The sequence below is a fragment of the Enoplosus armatus genome, chromosome 2 (genome assembly GCF_043641665.1).
Source record: "Enoplosus armatus isolate fEnoArm2 chromosome 2, fEnoArm2.hap1, whole genome shotgun sequence".
In the NCBI taxonomy this organism is placed as follows: domain Eukaryota; kingdom Metazoa; phylum Chordata; class Actinopteri; order Centrarchiformes; family Enoplosidae; genus Enoplosus; species Enoplosus armatus.
In genome coordinates this window covers 19,981,453-20,001,331 of record NC_092181.1, presented here as the reverse complement: position 1 = coordinate 20,001,331, position 19,879 = coordinate 19,981,453, and the positions used below count along the sequence as shown (strand labels likewise).

Here is a 19,879-nt window from a genome sequence, read left to right as displayed (position 1 = left end):
TGCAGCCCCAGTGTCTTTAAGTTTGTCCATGTTTTTACCGTTTTGCACAAAGATTTTCTCCAAAGAAATAATGGACAGAAAAGTAATCAGTCAGTGCAATATATTCAAAGACATACCCAAGGCTTCATGTTACGCTCACTGTAGCTTGGGAAAATAATTGATTATGCAGAGATGTTCATTATACACATACATACATACATAGATACATACATACATGTATGTGCATGCATTTACAGACCCTTCCTGCACTCACTCTCACACAGAAACTTTGCAGCCTGGCGAGCGACTCAACATCTAACTACACATGAAGACACCTTTTTAAATCGGAGCATACGGCCACAAGGACACATCACAATTAACCACCTCCAACTTTACATGATCTCACCCTCCTCTCTTGGTAAACCCTCTCTCCCCGTTTCATATTTAGAGCTCCGTCCGGCCTTTCTGCACTCTCACACATTTCCCCAACCTGAAGGCCTCTGCCCAGGGCATCCCCCGTCTCCCTCTCCTCCCCTCTTCCCTGGCATCCCAGAACTTCCCTCCATGTTCCTTTGGCAGTGAGAGATCCAGAGGTTAATTAGCTTGTGCCAGCTTTGCCTGTCCCTCTGCCAGTTAATGAAAATCTGATTGGCTTCTGGGTGTCAAGAGTGTCCTGAAAGTTAATTCGCCCAGCCCACCTCCCCTTTCCCTTGTGTGTTTAAGCTTCACATCCAGCCTCTGCTGCTCTCTCTTTTACTGTTGTACTCTTTTACTCTTTTCTCTCCTTCATATGTGTCTTTATTTTCTTTTTCTCCCTGTTTTATTTCCCTCCACTCTAATTATTGGTAAGCATTTCTAGTTGCAGTTGTAGGAAAACGCACCTTTAATCAAACAGATTTTCTGTTCAGTGAACTTTCCTGTTAGTTCTTTCCTGCACAAACCATCATAGGCTCAGAAAGGTTTATTGTGATGTTATTAGTATGTATAATTTACTGTTTGTAAAATGATTAGTGAGTGATGAGTTACAATTGGTTTTTTTAAACTTGCTGTGTATTTAAAAGAAAAAGCGGAGCTCATTACTGCAGATATTTTAATAACGTATTTGACAATGTACCTGTATTTATAGAGGGAAAATATGAATATTTTTATTATTATAGGCAAGTGTTGATTAAAAACCAGGATGTAAGGGCTGCAGTTTTATACTCTTATGGACAGTGATGTTCTGTCTACAACTATTTCTCTGTGAGTGCCGATCATCTTCAGCAGTATTTTTGAGATACAGAAAACTGTTTATTGTAATGGCTGCTAATGTTTCCTGAGCCCAACAATTATTAACTACTAACTAACTATTTATATAGAGATAAAAAATGTTCCTTTAAGCAAGAAAGAAAGAATAAGTGAATAGGAGTTTGTGTGATACTCGTGTGACCTCAGGAGTTTGCAGTCTTCTCCCTTCAGCCTCGGGTTTGTGTCCCTCTCCAGCTCTAATAGCACTAATTAAACCATTAACCACTTCAAGGCCCACGCCCAACCCTAATTGGCTTAATCATCAGTGTGTTTGCCGGGTCGTGGCCTCGAGCCTCTACCCTGACCAGGCCGTCCCCTAGTCTCACTTGTGAGTCAGGACAAGTTAATGCTTTTATGTGCTAAGCTTTAGCTACAAGCCCCATAAGAAGGTCTTGGATTCTCAGAATAAGCCGTACACAGACAATGAGTTTGGAGAAAAGAAGTGTGAATAGCCGGCCGCAGTCTGATATCAGGGCCGCTGTCGCGGTAAGAGACAGATTCCAGCTAATGCAGGAGGTCAGGAAGTCCATGACCCGCAGGTTGAGGCCGAGGTTACAAGTGTCTGGACATGTCTGGTGTTGTGACAACCTTCGCCACCTGTGTGGCTTTTCTCTGTGTGAGGAACCACAAACATGCACACTGTGTTTGCTGATTGTTTACTCAGTTTTCAGCCAAATGTTGCTTTCCGCTTGTCTACTTACATGCATTTAACAGCATACTCGTGCCCTCACTCACCTTTATTGCAGTGGTGAGTCACAGACCTACAGTAGAGAGCAGATAAAGATATTCAGTTTACAATTATATAAAACTGAGAAAAGCTGCGTACAGACTTTAGAATCAACTGAAATGATTAATTGATGGTCAAAATAGTTGACAATTCGTTTTCTGTCGACTGACTAGTCAACTAATCATTTCAGCTCTAGTTAAAAGTGATCTACATGTCGCAGCAGGCTCCGCTCACAGTCTGCGGTCCGCTGCTTATGTCTTGGAAACTACATTTCCTAGAAAGAACATGATGTGTAATCATTACTTCATTCAAATGCAGTTTGAACTTGATGCATCTATCTTTATGAAGTTGAGTTCATAAAAATATTCTTTCAGTACTCAAAGTTATAAAAGCTGCGGTATTCCCCTCAGATCATATTTAGCATTCCTTAGTACGATACTATGTGATATAGGCATGATTATTTTATTTCATATCAAGATAACATAAGAAATGTAGTGCAGTTATTGAACACTCTTTTTGTGGCACATAAATTACCTAAATTACAAAATAAGATGCCTATAGATAGTGCACGTGTACCCTGCCCTTATTTTGTGTCCCTTTTTTACCCTCCAACTGTCTGCGTATATATCAGATGCTTTGCATATATAAGTACACCAACCGAAAATAAGAATTTAAACACATTTTTGTGTGCTTGAATCAAAACCGAATGTGCTATATTTTGCTTTGACAGTTCCAAAAAGATGTGTGAGAGATGGTGTGACAAATAAAAGCAAATAAACAAAGGCACACAACATGAATTCACTAGTTTGTGTGTAGAGGGCGAACAGTGGATTTAATATGTGACACAGATACAGAAAAAAAAAAAGCTCCAGGGTTTGTGAGTCAGTGCTACAACAGTAAAACGTCCTTTCACACCACTTTCCAAAGCAAATGCATGTGTTCTTTAACATTTGGTTAACATAAACATTTAACATTTGCTTCTCTTTATTGTGGTATCCTTACCCCCACAAACACCTCATCAGTCGGCAGCTACACTGTGTTTTGTAGGACAACTTAAAAAAAAAAAAACTGAGCAGCATCCTTTTATGAACACTGGATATAAAACTAAGGGTAACTTAAAGGATCCTTTTCCTTTTTTTAATACCTTGCAAATACAAAAGTTTTAGCGAAGGTCAGTCTGTGTAGCATGTTCTCTGAACAATATAGACAAAAAGTAAAACATCCTGTCTCCATCTGTGGAAGTTGTATAGCACAATCTCAAAAGTACGACTTGGTTTTCACCCTTATTAATCTATTCACAAGATGAGGTTTAATTCAAAACAGAAACTTCAGCATCTGAAAGTAGTCACTCTGGTTTTCCGTGATTGAGGATGGAGGATGAGGGAAGGTGGGGGTGACGTGCAGTACGGAGAGCTACAGCGATATGTGTTTGCTGCGGGCTTTAGAGCAAAGGACTGCTGCTTGCTGTTGACATTAAGAATGCATTTGCACTGCATCCCTCCCGCAGGCTAGAGGAGGAGCATCTGTCAAATGGTAGCAGACAGGTTTCAGTCTTGTGGGTTTGCAATTTAGCTCACAGTGTATCAGTCGTTCTGTTGTTTCGCTGACACTGAAGGGAATGAGACCTTTCCTGAATACAATGTTGCTGGAAAAATAAGGAATATAATTTTCACAGATTAGCGTACCTCTATTGCCTTCTAGTTTTTGTCTATGTGATAGTACATTGCCATGATTTAAAGCATCTTAAAGGACGAAGCATTCATTACCCACAGATAGAATTTTATTCCACTTTTGGTCTTTCACTCTGATTCCATCTATATTTTGTGTCATCTTTAATCCTCTTCTGTGTCGTTTGTCCCATCGCCAGTCCCGCTCCAGCCTCTTGTGGAGGCCTGTATGTAGTATGCAGGCCGATTAGCACGGACAACCACGCAGCCTCCATAGGAGGGAGAAACCTGGTGAAGAAACGAGAAGACAATGTTCTGTATACAATGCGTCACAGCCATTTTACTGGTGTTAAATCTCATTAAAGATGGATGTAATTGGGGCGTTCTAGAGGTCTAGTCAAGTGGTTAAGACACATACTATATACAATACTGGGATTGCAGCTTTCCCCGGTTCATTTCTGACCTTTGTTGCCTTTATCCCCCCTCTGTCCCCTTGTTTCCTATCATCTCTCAACTGTCTACAATTTGAATAACAGCCCCAAAATGCTTGATGGAATCACAATCAGTACATGAGCATATACCACAGCAGCGTGTTATGGTTTGGTAGCTACGGTTTCAACATCAATACATATTGAACTTAAGTTACTTTGTTTGATTTAAAGTGGTATGACTTCAGAGCCTTTGGTCCACCTGCAGATGCTTTTGTGGCTGATTGTGTCAGCAGTGATGATGTTTGTGTGTGTGTGTGTGTTCCAGACACAGAAAAGGATGATGGGGAGCCGGGAAACGGGATTGCCCAGTGGAGACTAAATGAGCAGCTCTTCCCCTGTCCCGTCTGTGGCAAGGTGTTCGGTAGACAGCAGACTCTTTCTAGACATCTGTCTCTACACACAGGTAAATAAACACACACACGATCATTATGTGCACACCATTGGCGCACACTGGCTCGCATCTCTTGTTAATGTATAGATGTTAGCTGCTGTGTGTTTGTGCATGTGTGCTTGTGTTTGTGCTGAAACCAGTTAGTAAATAAGGCTTACTAGACTAGATTACCCTTCCTTTAAAGAGATTACTACCATGATTAGTCTCACTGGGAAAACTGCCCGTCTAATTACCCAGCTAGAGGGATGCCTCACAGAGTATCCACACACACACACACACAAACACACACACACACACACACACGTACTTCTGATGCAGCCACGGTTGGTTCCCTCTTTCCCTTTCTCTCTCACACTCACAGACACAGGAGACTCCCTCAGGATGAAGTTGTACACTCCCATGTGTCCTGATTACACTGTGTTTTCAAACTTGGCCCTTCTTTGCTCCCAGTTGATCCATTCTACCCCATCGCTGTCTTCTGCAATCTCTCCCTCTGTCCTTATTAGGAAAAAAAAAAATTAATGAATAACCTGCTTATGCGATTTTATTTAAAACAAATTAACGCTGGATTAGAAATTAATGCAACCTACTTGGGATTGCAGACTAAATTACTGGGCGCACAAATGGAGACTCGTGTACAAAATGCCCCCACACAATTGGACATGCTCTCACATTTTGCGTACACACACAACACGACAGACACACACACACACACACACACACCATCTGAGAGTGTTGGCTGTGAACAGCTTGGCCACACCACAGAGAGCAGAAGCAGGGGCATATGTCAGTGTGATGGTCTTTTTGGTTTCCCCGGCGACATAAAGGTTGCCTGGCTTCATGTCCTTGGGGCAAATGGTGTGTGTGTCTGAGTGTGTGTGTGTGTGTGTGTGTGTGTGTGTGTGTGTGTGTGTGTGTGTGTGTGTGTGTGTGTGTGTGTGTGTGTGTGTGTGTGTGTGTGTGTGTGTGTGTGTGTGTTTGAGGGGGAGCTAGAGGGAGAAGACGTGTTATTATGTTGATTTGTTTTGGGACAAAGGAAATGATTGTGTGTGCATTTGATTTTGTAGTGCTCACAAATGAGGTAAAATTATGTCTGTGCGTGCCTCATATTTTCACCATCTTGTGGCATCTACAGGAATATCCAGGTGCTTCCCTGAAAAGTTGATGTTGTCAGACATCACAAGGTGTTTTTTTTCTTCCTCTTCCCAGGATCAGAGTTACAGTTGAGGTCAGGCGAAGGGGAGGCAGGGTTAGGCATTAAGTAATTAGGTTTAAGCTTGCTTTAAAGGCTCAGAAGCTGAGGGGAACTTAATGAAATATCATCTGTTAGGTAATGTTTACAGTAACCCGAGGTCTTGTGTCTGTGTGTGTTTTGTTGCAGAAGAGAGGAAGTACAAGTGTCACCTGTGTCCTTACGCAGCCAAGTGCAGGGCTAACCTCAATCAGCACCTGACCATCCACTCTGTCAAGCTGGTCAACACAGACGCTGAGCAGATCGTCAGCGCTGTTACAGCTGACTCTGCCGAGCGCAAGAACTGCCCCTACTACTACAGGTAGTGATAACAGACCAAAACACAACCCCCAACTCTTTTTAGGATGTCTCCAGCCACTATCAGAGGTTGGAATTAAGGCATTTTTTCATTGATCTGTATCTGCTGCTTGATGCCCAATTATATCCTGATATATTTCTTGATTTGAATTTCTCCCCAACTGCTCTGTTTTGTTAATCTGTTTTTCAATTTTCTCTATTTTTGATAGCAATTTATCTGGAAATTATGCTTATTTGCTTTCCTGACGAGAGTTAGATAATAAGATCAATACCACACTCACATCTGTTTGTTAAATACAGCATGAAGCTGCAGCCAGGGGACGCATAGCTTTGCTTAGCTCAAAGACTGGAAGCAGGAGGAAAAAGCTAGCCTGGCTGCCTACCAGCACGTCTGAAGCTCATTAATTAACATGTTAAATCTTGTTTTTTTGTTGTTGCTTTTTTACTAAAACCGAAGTGTAAAAATGTTTATGATTTTATGGGGGGGTTATGTGCTGTTTCTTGTTGGGGTGTAGTGACTTCCTGTCTGTGCAGGTTGGCGTGGAAACCTCTCAATGATGGTATAACTCCTGAGTGGGTTTTTGACGTGTTGATATATGAATATTTGAACATGGGACAGCGCCAGGCTAGCTGCCTCCCCCCTACTTACAGTCTTTATTTGAAACTAAGCTAACCGGCTGTAGTTTCATATTTACCATACACACAGGAGAGTGATCTCGATCGTCTCATCTAACTCTCAGCTAGAAAGTGAATGAGTGTATTTCCAGAAATGTCGTACTGCGTTAACACTTTTATGTGGCTACTGATGTGAAAAGAATTAAATAGCATAACATGTCTGCAGTGTGGAAATACTACATTTTCAATCATCTTTATCACGCCATCTTGTTTATCCACGCTGTATCTCTTACCAATTTATGCGGACATAATGTAACACTAAAGCTGACTGTTATTCTCGCCATCTTCCTTCCTTTTCGTCTCTGTTCTCTGTCCAGCTGCCATGTGTGTGATTTCCAGACGGAGCTGAACGCCCAGTTTGTCAGCCACATGTCGCTCCATGTGGACAAGGAGCAGTGGATGTTCTCGCTGTGCTGCAGCGTCTGTGACTACGTCTGCATGGAGGAGAACGACATGAAGAACCACATTAGTACTGGACATGCAGGTACAGAATCCCTGATGATGCATGGCGGTCCACTGGGTCTGAGTGACAGCATTAATAAGAGTATGTGTTGGTGTCATGTAGGGTTGGACATTATCAGTTATTCTGTATATTATTTTTGCAGTTAATGAATTTTGTCTCTAAAATGTCAGAAAATAGTGAAAAAATTGCTTATTTTATACAAACACAGGCAATTTATTAGTATTACATAACAAAGAAACACAGCAAATCCTCACAACTGAGAAGCTGACACTGGAACTTGTTTGGCCTTTTTGACTACCAAAATAGTTGCTGTTTTCGACTTTTAAATAACTGACTTTCAAATCGTTCTCTAACATGTACTAGATAGTAGCAAAGTACACGATTCAACCCCTAGAAAATTGATTTATGGAGTTATTTTCAAAATTACTCTCACATGTTAAGAGTGGGTGGTAGCTTACACATTGTGGCTCTTGTTCACAGCTCAGAATAGAAATACAGTGCAGTACTTGGACAGTGACACATTTTCTATTGTTTTGGCTCTGTACTTGCAACACATGGGGTTTAAATTTAAACAATGGCTGAGGTTAAAGAGCTGACTTTCAGCTTTAAGGGTTTGAAGAACTGCAGCCTTTTTATACACAGTCCAACGATAACGTTACAATTTCCACACATTTCACTTAATCTGTATCCGTATGTAAACACCCTCAATGAAAGCAATGTAGGACTGCAGCTAATTATTATTGTCATTATCGATTTGTACAATTAACCGTTTGGTCTATAAAAATGAAGAATTACCGAAGTGACACATGTAAATTGCTTCCTTGTCCAACCAATAGTTCAAAAACAAAGGATATTCAGTTTACTCTTATACAAGACTAAGAAAACCATCAAAAAAAACACACATTTGAGAGGCTGGTACCTGTAATTTGTTTTGACATTTTGCTTAACAAAATACCAATAAATATAAGATCCAATGCGCTTGAGTACAGAGCCAACACAACAAGCATGCAACAGTCTAAATACTTACGAACAGTACTGCGTGTTCCCGGCTTTTTACTGAATATGAAAGGAAATCTGCAAAGACTGTTTCAAGTCCAAACATCCTAATGTAGCAATAATTTACACTTCATAAACACACAGTTCTGCATCAGTTCAGAGGGCAAAGGCAAAGACAAGCAGTAGAATTGGGTTTCACAAACAAACCTCCTCCAGTCGACCTTCTTTGGACTTTTAAAGCTTCTGGTGTGAACCCCTGGTGGTCGATATGAGTGTTTTTGTCTAAAACAGCTTTGTCCAGTTTATTGCTGACGTTTTGCTCTTCCACTGTTCCTCCAATGTGTTTGTGTGTGTGTGTGTGTTTCTTGTGTGTGTATGTGTGGGTGGGTGGGATTGTCCGGCCCAGACAGCTGAGGGGTCTTTCAGAGGCCACAGCAGCCTTGTTTATCTGAGAAGGTTGGCCCTTATCGTGCCTGAGGGGGAAAAATCAATAGGCCTTGGGTCCTTTGGAGACGAGCTGGGTTTACGATGCCACTGTGGCCATCTTTTAAGTCTCTCAGCCTGGCTTGGCATTTATCTCAGACTCACACAAGATGGACACCACCAGCAAACACATGTATGTACAGGAGTGTGGCTTATAGTGACCTCACACATTCTACCTTCTATATGTGAAGATTTCAAGAATTTGTCGTGGTCCAGCCCTGTTTGTTTAAGTGTCTATACTTCAGAGGATACGGTGGACAGAGCTCCACTTAGTGTGAATCCTGACAGACTGTAAAAGGCTAGTTATCTGGTCAACTACGTGGACACGCCCAGGCAGGAGATGGCTGAGCTCAGCAGGTGTCGTAGTTCAAGCTGACCCCCTGTGAAGACTGGACTCTACACGAGGAAAGGGTTGGTTGGGTGCCCTTCTCTGTGGGGGGGGGGGGTGAATTATGTGACAGTATTCTTTGATATCCACCCTGGATACTTCGGCAGATAGGCAGACTTTGCTTCTTCATTTCCGTTCTAATATTGTGAATGTTGCCGGGCAATCACAGATGAAGCTATTTGGTAAAAGAGAAAATGGAATATTTTTTCAGTTAAGGTGCGTTTCAAGGTCGAGGTCCACTGGCTCAGAGCAGAGTCTTTTTTTTGTGTGTGTGTGTGTTGTTTACATTCTGTGGCATTAGCCTTTTGGATATTGTAAGAGAAGGCAAGTGTATGTTAAATACTGCAGCAGAGGAGATAAAAGCTTCCTCAAGCTGATTCAATACTGTATTCAAAATGCTGCTAAGACTGCGCTGTGAACGACCCTGGTATATTTAGATTTGATTGAAGGGAATTAATCACATCTTCTATTGCTGTATGATTCCTTGTGTGTGTGTGTGTGTGTGCGCACTGCATCCCTGTATGTTTTAGACTGTATTAAAAAGATAAGTCAACCATTTCAGGATCCGTGCAGCCCTTTCTCCCTCCTTTCACTCCCTCCTGAGTGAATGCCCTTTTGTTGAGCTGTGCCCTGAGATGCTCCCGCCATCTTAGCTCCTTCGGCCATGACCCACGCTCCTCACCCCTCCCTCCTTCTCGCCCCCTCCCCTTCTAATTCCCTCTCTCTTCCCAGTGAATTGCAGACTTAGAGAAGGGGATCAATAAAAGCACACTGCATCTTGATTTGACTGGCAGCGGGGCCTCAGTCAGAGCACAGGACTATTGAGGCTGTCTGCTTGTGTTCTGTTTGTGTGTGTGTGTGTGTGTGTGTGTGTGTGTGTGTTGTGTGTGTGTGTGTGTGTGTGTGTGTGTGCATGTACCTAACGATGGGGTTCTTTAAACAGATTTCAAGCACGAAGCATACCCCACATTTTCTGCAGGTTTTCAGTTAATATCTTTGCCCCGGGGGTTTGCTTTAGTTGGAGCTTGTACAATGTTCCCCAACTTTATGATAAAGATTTCTTATTTTCTGCCATCTGTCTTCTTGCGTCCAGGTCTGAACTCAAGGAGTCCCCTCAGCGAGACCAAGAGTACGTCCTCGTCCCTCTCGGCCCTCAGCGATTCACTCAACAGCTCGGAGGGCGGAGACCTCAGCCACGGTAACGAAGAACTCAGGGGCCTGCTCGCCCCACCCTCCTCCGCAGGCAGCCAGTCCAGCTCCGGAAGCCACTCGGGATCAGGAACTGAGGACAAGTCTGACAAAGGCAAGGGATTGTGGAAACTATTGCAACCAGATACACTTCATCATAAAGCCCCTCTTCAACAATATATATATATATTCATGACTCAATAGGCAACAATAGAATAATTCTTTTTATTTAACATTCAAAAACTCTAATTAGCTTCATCAGGACTGTGTGTTTGATTGGACTTGATTGACAGTGACCAAACAACCCACCGACTGGCATCAAATTCTGATTCAAATGTTGCTAAATCCTGATCGGTCCACACAAGTGTGCCACATCACCTTTTTCCTACTGGCTCCGCCCCCCTCAAACCAGTTAGAGGCTTACATGAAAAAACAGAAGAAGTACAGAAATCTTTAATGTGAAATAACAAAACTGTTCTAACGTTGGCAGAAAATTGTGTGTTCATGTAGGGCTCCATCCCTCACGGTAAGAAACTGATTGAGAAAATGCGTTTTCAGGGTCTTTAAAGCCTTCAGGCCTGTCTAAACTTTAATTACCCTCATTTTTTAGAGCTGTACTAAGACTAAATACTTGCTCTTTGGTCAAACAGCTGCTCACACTGGGTAACAGACCAAATATGGGCGTCAAGAAAACAAGTACTTTTGTCATTCAAAAATACCCCCATCAATCCAGAACAGTTGCAGAACATTGACTTCATTCACGCCATTGTGTGTGTCTGTTTTGAATTACTTTCTTCTTCCATTAAGTAACTTAACGGACCATTTTCTCACATAAAGATCAGTCTATTTGTCATGAGGTGTACAACTCACCCTGTGAAAACAGGTGTCATCAAGGTTATCTAGATTATAACAAAGTTTCAAATCAGTCAGGATATCTCAGCCTGCATCAATTTTGAATACCTTTTTTAAAATCCGCAATGCTAAATCGCTGGAGTAGCCCTTTAACAGCTGGGGATCTTGCTTATATACTCTCTTTATGTGAGTGGGCATTGTTAAACCTGTATCTGAATTCCCTTTGTTTCTGTTTCTAGGGTCACTCTGAGATTTTAGTCATGCTGGGTCTTAAGAGCACAACCAGACTCTGCAACAAAATGATCAAATTTAAAATCATTAAAACAGACTCAGTCTTAAGTCATCGCTCTCCTCTTTCCCTTTCTACAGGCTTCGAGTGTGTCTTCTGCAATTTTGTGTGCAAGACGCGTAGCATGTATGAACGGCACCTCCAGATCCACCTCATCACGCGAATGTTTGAGTGCGACGTGTGCCACAAGTTCCTCAAGACGCCCGAGCAGCTGCTGGAGCACAAGAAGTGCCACACCGTCCCCTCCGGAGGGCTCAAGTAAGGAAAGCAAGTACAGACAGAGGTTCCTAACTCCGCCCGTCCTTCCCCTCCCTCACCCCTCACCCTTTCAATTCACGACACACAAAAACACACACACAGTATAAACACATTCATAGACTAATGACAGGGGTGTGCAAGTTAGGGCATATTTAAATGTTGCTTCATTTCGGTAAAATCAAAGACTTTTCCGGCGTCTCTTACATGCACCGTTGATCTTATTTTACGTACATGAAATGGTGCAAGTAAAATAACGTAAAAGGATACAGAAAGATCAGATCAGATCATTTCATATACATGAACCTGGCTGACGTTATCCTGGTTCTTTTTAAAAAGAGCTGGCCATTCAGATGACACCTGTACACTTGCATTAATAAGACAGAAACACAGATTTGTGGTCTATTTGAAGATTATTCCAGCCATGTGTCCTTCATCAGTTAACCTCAGTTTAATGTTCATTATCTGCAGCCAGCAAACGAAATGATACAAGCTGTAGTTTTGCTCGACAGCCTCTCTTGGCAAGTATAACTTATTAGACAGTGGTCTCCGGGTCTGCAGTGGCTGCTATGAACAGAAGGGAGAGTGGAAAGGAGATGGAAATGGGCTTCGCCTCAGGGTCTGTTGTTCCACTGCCCACAGCTAACAGCCATGCCAAAGAAAAATATCTGTTGAAACCTGCATTCCAGAAAGCTTTTCCCCCAATACTGTACTGTGTATTATATAAAATTTGTTGGCACACCCCTAGAAGATATTCATTTAGAAGCAAGTGCATCACTTACATCTGTAACATAATAGACTGGACATTGGCACGAGTCGATTCAAATGTGTGTATATATACACCAAAGCAAATACATGCTTTCAAGTTCACACACTCGCACGTCTGATACACAGCATGCATTTTGTGTAAAGAACGACTCTAATGAAAAGCTCTAAAATACAAACCTAACTCACACTATAGTTTGCATCCCAAACACTTCAAACCCCACACATATACAAATACATAAACAAGTACTCATGCATATTAGTCATAGCAATCTTATTTTAACCTATCTTAATAAAGCAGCCTTGTTTTTCTAATATTGCCTGTTTATGCAGCTCTAGTCTCCTCACATGCTTCCCTCTCCATCTCCATACTCCAGTCCCACAGGAGCCTTTGTTGTACTGTGACACATTTATGTCCCATTTCAGGCCTGTCAAGCTAACATAAAGCCCATCTGTTGATCTCAACATCCACACCACACACTGATGATGTTAGTGTTTGAGTTTAGGCTAATCACAATGATGTCCAAATTCAGTTCTAGGGTGGCAGTTGGCAGCAAAAACAAAAAAGCTTCAACACATGACCGTATTTGCCTAAATATTTAGGAAGAAATTCAGATTTGTAAAGATTCATTTCAAGTCATTTTTTGTTTTTGAGTTGTTCTCATAACTCCAGTCTGTGCATGTGCAGAACCATTGAGTATCATTATGATTATCGCCTCATCGTGTCATAAACGAAGATCTGTGTTCTACATCTTTTTTTTTTCTGTGCAGCCATCAGTGGAGTTAGGATGTTCTCAACATTGCTATATGTCTGGAAATGGTAGCATTTCACTAAATGTGAACTAGGAAGCTGCCAACACCGTTACGTTGACTTGTGTTTTATACAAATCCTGTGGCTAACAGAACACAAACACACAAGAAGCCCCTTCATAGCTCAAAGATCTTCACACAGCATCTTAAATCAATAACTTCCGGATTTGCTGCTAGCTGTAGTGTGTGAGTGAATACATGTAAAGGAGTTTTTATAACAGTTTTAATTGTTTCTTCTGTCTGGTGTTAATGTTTTTGAAGCCAGATTGATTTCCTTTGCTAGCTTTCAAAAGGGAAAGAAACAGGTTGAAGATGTTTTAGATTCTTTTTATTCAAGGGAGAGAAAAAAAGAGATGCAAGAGATTATAGTTAAATTGATCAGAAAATCCGCTTTAACTCAACTTCTTTGCTGTACTGTTTATATCTGCACATGTTGGTTATATTTTTATAGGGTTTACACAGTCTCTTAATTTATGTAAACCACATTAATATTTACTTTCAAACGCAGGTAGGATTTAGACAAACAGGTGTCAAATTAGTTAATGGACCTCAAGATAAACTCTTGGATAAACTTCTATTTCTTTCATTTTCTCATCCCTCAAGGTCCACATAAAAATTGTATTTTCTAGACCAGTGTGTACACGTGTATACACTTGAGCAATGTGAAGTGTTTCTATATGTAGGAGTGTATAGAAAGGGAGCGAGGGCCTTGACCATTTCGAGGTTTTTCTGAGGTGATTCTGTTCTGCAGGGTTTGTGAAGCGCTTTGGGGCCCAGAGCAGATGAAAGGTGCTATTTAAATGTAAGTGCCACTCCATTCCTTCATTTCCCTTCATGTCCTACTGCTCCAATCTCTTCTCCAGCCTGTCACCCCACCCCCTCCTCCACACACACATATACCTGATCACCTCAATGCTCCCACCATTAAACTGCCACACATACCACCATGAGCACACAGAACTGTACATGATGCACACTTTTCCTTTACCTGTCCTTTTCCTCTTCATCATTATGTGTTATTAAATTTCAAGGTGTGTTATGTGGTTTTGAATGTACACTTCCCCTTCAACTGTCTTTTGCTTTTGTGTGTTGTGTCCGCCCTCCCTGCTTCCCTTTTATTGCATTACCCAGGTGCCCTTTCTGCATCTACTCCACCAATCGTCCAGCGGCCATGGAGTGCCACCTTAAGACGCACTGTAAGATGGAGTACCGCTGCCGCATCTGCCAGGGACTGTGGTCCGACCAGGCCTCATTGGAGGCCCACATGCGCGGGCACCGCCTGGGCAACCACTACAAGTGTGAGCAGTGTGGCTACTTGTCCAAGACGGCCAATAAGCTGATCGAGCATGTGCGTGTGCACACGGGCGAGCGGCCCTTCCACTGCGACCGCTGCTCTTATAGCTGCAAGCGCAAGGACAACCTCAACCTGCACAAGAAGCTGAAGCACGCGCCGCGCCAGACTTTCGGCTGCCAAGAGTGCCCTTTCACCACCACACACCCCTTTGTCTTCAGCCGCCACCTCAAGAAACACCAGAGTGGAGGAGCGGGGGGACTGGGCGGAGGCTTCGGAGGAGAAGAAGAGGAGGAAGATGAGGAGGCAGGAGAGGAGGAGCTGCCACTCCAGGGAACATCACCGGGAGGCTCGTCATTGCGGAAGAGCCAGGAGAACTTCCTGTTCAGCGGAGGAGGAGGGAGCAGTGGAGGGAGTGGGAGTAACAGCCCTCTCATGAGTCTAACAGCGTCCCAGGCGCTTCAGTCCGTTGCCCTGTCACTCACACTGGGCAAGTCCCACCAGCTGGACGCTGCCGGCCCTCTGCACTGCTTGGTCAGCACTAACGGCAACAACGCCACCAGAAACCCCGGCGGCCCGAGCAGCGGCGGCGCCTCCCTCTTCCTCCCCTCCTCCCGCCACGTGTTCGAGCAGTACAGGAACTGCGACCGGGCGCACCTGATCCCCCTCACCACCCTGTTCACCCACAACAGCCGCTTCACATTCCACTCGCACCTCCACTCCAGATGGCGGCCCGCCACATCTCCTCTCCTCTTCTCCTCCAACTCGGCGTCCCCCTCCCGCTCTCCCCCCTCACCCACCTCTCACAAACACTCCTTCCTGGCCTACCTGGGACTGATGGAGAGGGCCAAGACTGTTTGACGTCGCCCACCTCCTCTCCTCCTCCTCATCCTCGCTTTTTCTCTCACTCCTCGGACATTGGTGTGAATGACACTTGACCACTGCAGTGGGAGCAATGTCTTTTCCAATCAGACCAGCAGAATAAGCTGGACCAGACAAACATATTGAAGAAAAGAAAAAAAAACATTTATAAGAGAAAAAGGCTGTACATGCTAAAAATGCATTTATATCAAAAAGCTGCTTTTCTTATCAGTTCTATCAATTGAATTATTACTTCTTCAACTACTACTCTCTATTACCTTTATTTTCTGTTTTTAAATGTCTGAATGACCTGGACCCAGTTGCATTATCTGAGGAAACTAACGTATCTCAGTTTTATAGATTTTTTTTTCTTTAGTCGTTTGACGAGATAAAAAGTTGAAAAAGACGAAACAAAACTTGCAAGTGCTATATTTTAGTGCATTTTTGTCTATTGCTATTATGCATCGAAATAGCATGCCTGTTTCTGTGTTTCAACTAGCTTTGACGTCATTAGGAAGCTAAATTCGAGTGTTAGCGGTGCAACGTGGACAGAACCAATGAAACGGAATGCTTTTCATTGAAAAAGGCACGTTTCCAAAGCAACGCCTCAAACCACGCACTTACTTATTTATCAGTCTTGTACATAGTTTTGTAGCCCTTCCCCTTCCCATCTTTTGATTTCTGTTGGTTTTTTTGTATAATGGTGAAACCATATTATGCATAGCGGCTGCTTGATAACCACCTCTGTCTCAGAATAACTGTCATTTAAATGGGTTACTCGCTCTTTTTTTGTGTAAACTCACAAAACGGAAGATAAGCTGTGATAATGTAAATAAGGAAAATATTCAATCTGACCTATCATGACAAGAGACATTGTACATTTATTATTACTAATGATTTGATTTGAATATAAATGTAAGATGTTGCCAATGAATTTGCACTCACAGATGAATAAGCAGTGAAATAATGAGACTCATGACAAAGTGGAAACATTCATTCATTATTTGTGAGACCAGGTGGATATCAGTGCAGCTTCACATGCAGAACTATGTATCACGCACCTATACTTAGAAGAGATATATGAGATAACTGTTTTGTGGAGGTGACCGGCTCTGGGTTAGCGAGCTACCCGCAGCCAGGGTCACCACAGGCCGATTCAATGGTGCTTTTTGGAGCTTTTTGTAATTTTTGTGTACAAAAAAAAAGAAAAAAACTGTTCCAAAATGACTTGAATGAATGTATTTTTGTTTATGTACATGAAAATGAAGCGATGCAGAAGTGTGAACAGGGACGTCTTCTGTGCTGGAAAAGACGGGAAAGTTAGTGTGTTTGGTGGCCTTCTGTGTCTTTTTCTTTTTTGGTTTGTCTTTCTTTTCTTTTTTTTTTTCTTTTTTTTTACTTTTTTTACTGAGCCTTTTACATCATAATAAAACATTTTCTACTAACATTCATAGAGAACCCATTGTGAGAAAAAGCTCCTGTAGGTGCAATGATGAAGCAAAGCCATTCACTTGTACAGCATTGTGGTCAATGGCACTGGCTTCTGTTAGGCTGGCAGACATGGTACTGCTTTTTGCCCCCCCCCTCCTGTCAACCGTTTGAGTTTTAATTGCACTTAATGTAGTTACACTTCAAGCCAAAAGCACTTAAACCTTTAATTTTCCTTTTTTTTAAGTGCAAACTTAGATCCACCAAGTTATAATAATGTGAAGTGGACAGTAGTTGCTGGAAATGACTCAATCAACACCCCTTAGTTTCACATGTAGCCATTTCTAGCAGTGCAAAAGGGTCTGCCTCCGTGAAATCGGAGAAAGTAAATGAATACAAATTGCATGAATTAGACAGTAGAGGTCAAGCTCTCCCTGGGAACTAAAGGTCCCAGGCTAAATTGTGATGAGCCAATTTTGCACAGTGCTGCACTTTTTGATTGAGAGAATATGTATTTATCCGTAAAATGCTCAAAAAGAAGTATGTTTTGGCGAGATAGGGCAGCATAGTACAAGCATTTTATTTTGAAAAAAAGCTTTACCCATTATTGATAGCGCTTGTTTTTGTAAGTGGTCTTCAAGCCAAAATCCCTTATTTGTAAAGGGATTGTTTTTTTTATTTTGCTTATGTTTTCCTTTTGTCTATTTTGCTCATGCATTATCTTATAATGAATCATTGTTGCTTTTTTTTTATTTTTCTACTTAAGTCATGTCAGAATAAAATATTTGATTGGACAGAGAACATGAATTGTCAAGACCAAAATGTAGCTCGCGCAGGATGTGATGTTAGGATTGAATCCGTCACGTCCTGCTCTGGAGCGATGCCTCGATTGTCCCCCTTTACACTGCTGTTTGTTCCTTTTTGCTCTGTCCATGTCTGGCATGCTGTCTGTGGAGTGAAAGGAGCATCCCTCCAACACACACACACACACATTCTCCTTGTACTATCTACGTTATCTTTTATACTCTAGTGCCACTTGGTGGAAGGAAACCACCTGAGACTTCTGAGAATGAGTCAAACTAATTGTCAGGGTCCAAAAGAAAAAAAGAGATAAAGAAAAAAAGAGTTTGTCCACTCTTGACACCTTTTAAAAATGTCTGCCTTTTTATTACAGCGTAATCATGAATGGCTGCACTTCTTTATGTCCCCCCTAGTTTGAGTGTAATGTTTAAAAAGGCAACAGGGCTCTATCCTTTTGAAAACCAGTATTCTTAAGCACTTATTTTATTTTTGCCCAATTGTAGGCAGCACAGTGACCTTTTTTCAAAGCTTCACTACCTTTTCAGCACTTCAGAGTATGCATGACATTGCCCTCTCTCTAGTTCTTCAGCACTTAATTGTGTTTAAAACTAACTCCCTTGGTTGCATTTAGTTAGCATCACACTGCACTGTCTACAATCAGTTAGCTTTACATTTGGCTGTATTTTATGATTAGAAAAGGCTCAACTATCTTCTATTTTGGCACTCGGTAAAGATTGGTATGTGCTGTACAAAGCTTTTTTTTATTACTCCATTGTTAAGGCTGTACAGGGTTGTGACGATAACTGGTAAATAGATCATTTGTACTTTTTTGGTTTTGTATTTGTTTTTCTTTATTTGGCATTCTTTTATGTTCCAACTTGCCAGATCTAAATGTAACAGGATTTGAAAGTAAAGCTTACATCAGATATTACATCAGTTGTTTGTCTTTTCTCTGTTCATTCTCTTGATGCTGCACATCACATTTATCCTCCACCTCAAACAGTATCACTCTTACACTTTGCTTAACATAACAAAACAGTTTTCTTCATCTTCCTAGCTCGCTGTTGCGCATAAATATAAACACAGAGCAACCGTTTGATTTAAGTATAGTTTCTAGTGTTTGTGCTACACATAACAGATTGAATACAGAGTGTGAGATACAGGGGGTCTCAGATCCCTTAATTAATACCCGTCCCATAAATACCATAAATATTTATCTACACTGTAAAGTTAATTTGCATGTTGAAAAGTTGAAAGGTGGGCTACACTGAGCAGGTAGCTGTGGTATGTTGCTGGTGTCGCAGCTGCTAGCATGGATATAATACTGGTGCCACTGATTATACTTTGTAAACTAAAAGTAAACGGTAGGCTAATTAATACATTTAACATTAATTTAACACAGTTATTCTCTGCTGAATATTTGAAAAGCCTTATTCAAGTCTTAAAAGGCCAATAAACACACTCCATATGAAATTAAAAATTTAAATAAACAAAAAAAGTCCTAAAACCGTGAAATGGACTGTTGCGATATAACTGTTGGAGACAAACTTAATTATGTAAAACAAAAACTTCAATAACTGAAAAGTAGTGTTTACATACAATTTTCATGAAATTAATTTGGACAGCAGTGTAAAATTATTACAAACACACGATCATATCACGATACGAGAGAGAGTCATTAAATGATAAAAGTGAATATCGCCCTGCCCTAACTAGGATCCTCATATTTACAACTGTCTGCATTTGGCTCACATTCAATTCAACGTACGAGAGCAATTGTAAAATAAACCCAATTTCTGCAAAAGCCTTGATGCCCATTCGGTCAGAAAAGAAAGACAGAAAAGTAAAAGGCGGAGAAGAGATCAAAAGCATGTTTCACAACAATAAGAGCAGCAGAAAAGAGCAGATATCGTTCAGTGGGTAGACAGGGACAAGAGTTAAGGACACTGATCATCTTTGAGGGACATAGCATTCTGTAATTTATAACAGTGGCGTGCCATCATAATAATAAGGAATAGGATCTGTCATGGTGTCTAGCTGGTGTTTTTATTAGACCGATGGGAGGTCTCTCTCCCTCTCCTTTCTGTGTTGTAGTAATGAAAGTTACAGCACGTTCTCGCCCAGCCAAAGGTTGGCCCTGCCTAATGAAAACAGATGAAGCAGAGATAAAGTGTTTGCCGACATTAAGGGACTCATTTATCACCGTTAGCCCCCGAGCTATAGAACACCTTGGTCTGGAGCTC

The 19,879-nt window shown here is 41.7% G+C and overlaps 1 protein-coding gene across 1 annotated transcript in view; it reads left to right on the top strand.

Annotated features, from left to right (window-relative positions):
• The window catches only part of znf827 (zinc finger protein 827), a 46,343-nt gene extending 30,936 nt beyond the window's left edge, over window positions 1-15,407 (top strand). The window contains exons 9-14 of the mRNA XM_070924411.1: window positions 4,417-4,554; window positions 5,924-6,095; window positions 7,084-7,250; window positions 10,190-10,399; window positions 11,506-11,683; window positions 14,387-15,407. Coding sequence (XP_070780512.1) covers window positions 4,417-4,554; window positions 5,924-6,095; window positions 7,084-7,250; window positions 10,190-10,399; window positions 11,506-11,683; window positions 14,387-15,407 — 1,886 coding nt within the window. The remainder of the gene's footprint in view (window positions 1-4,416; window positions 4,555-5,923; window positions 6,096-7,083; window positions 7,251-10,189; window positions 10,400-11,505; window positions 11,684-14,386) is intronic.
• Window positions 15,408-19,879: the final 4,472 nt, after the last annotated feature.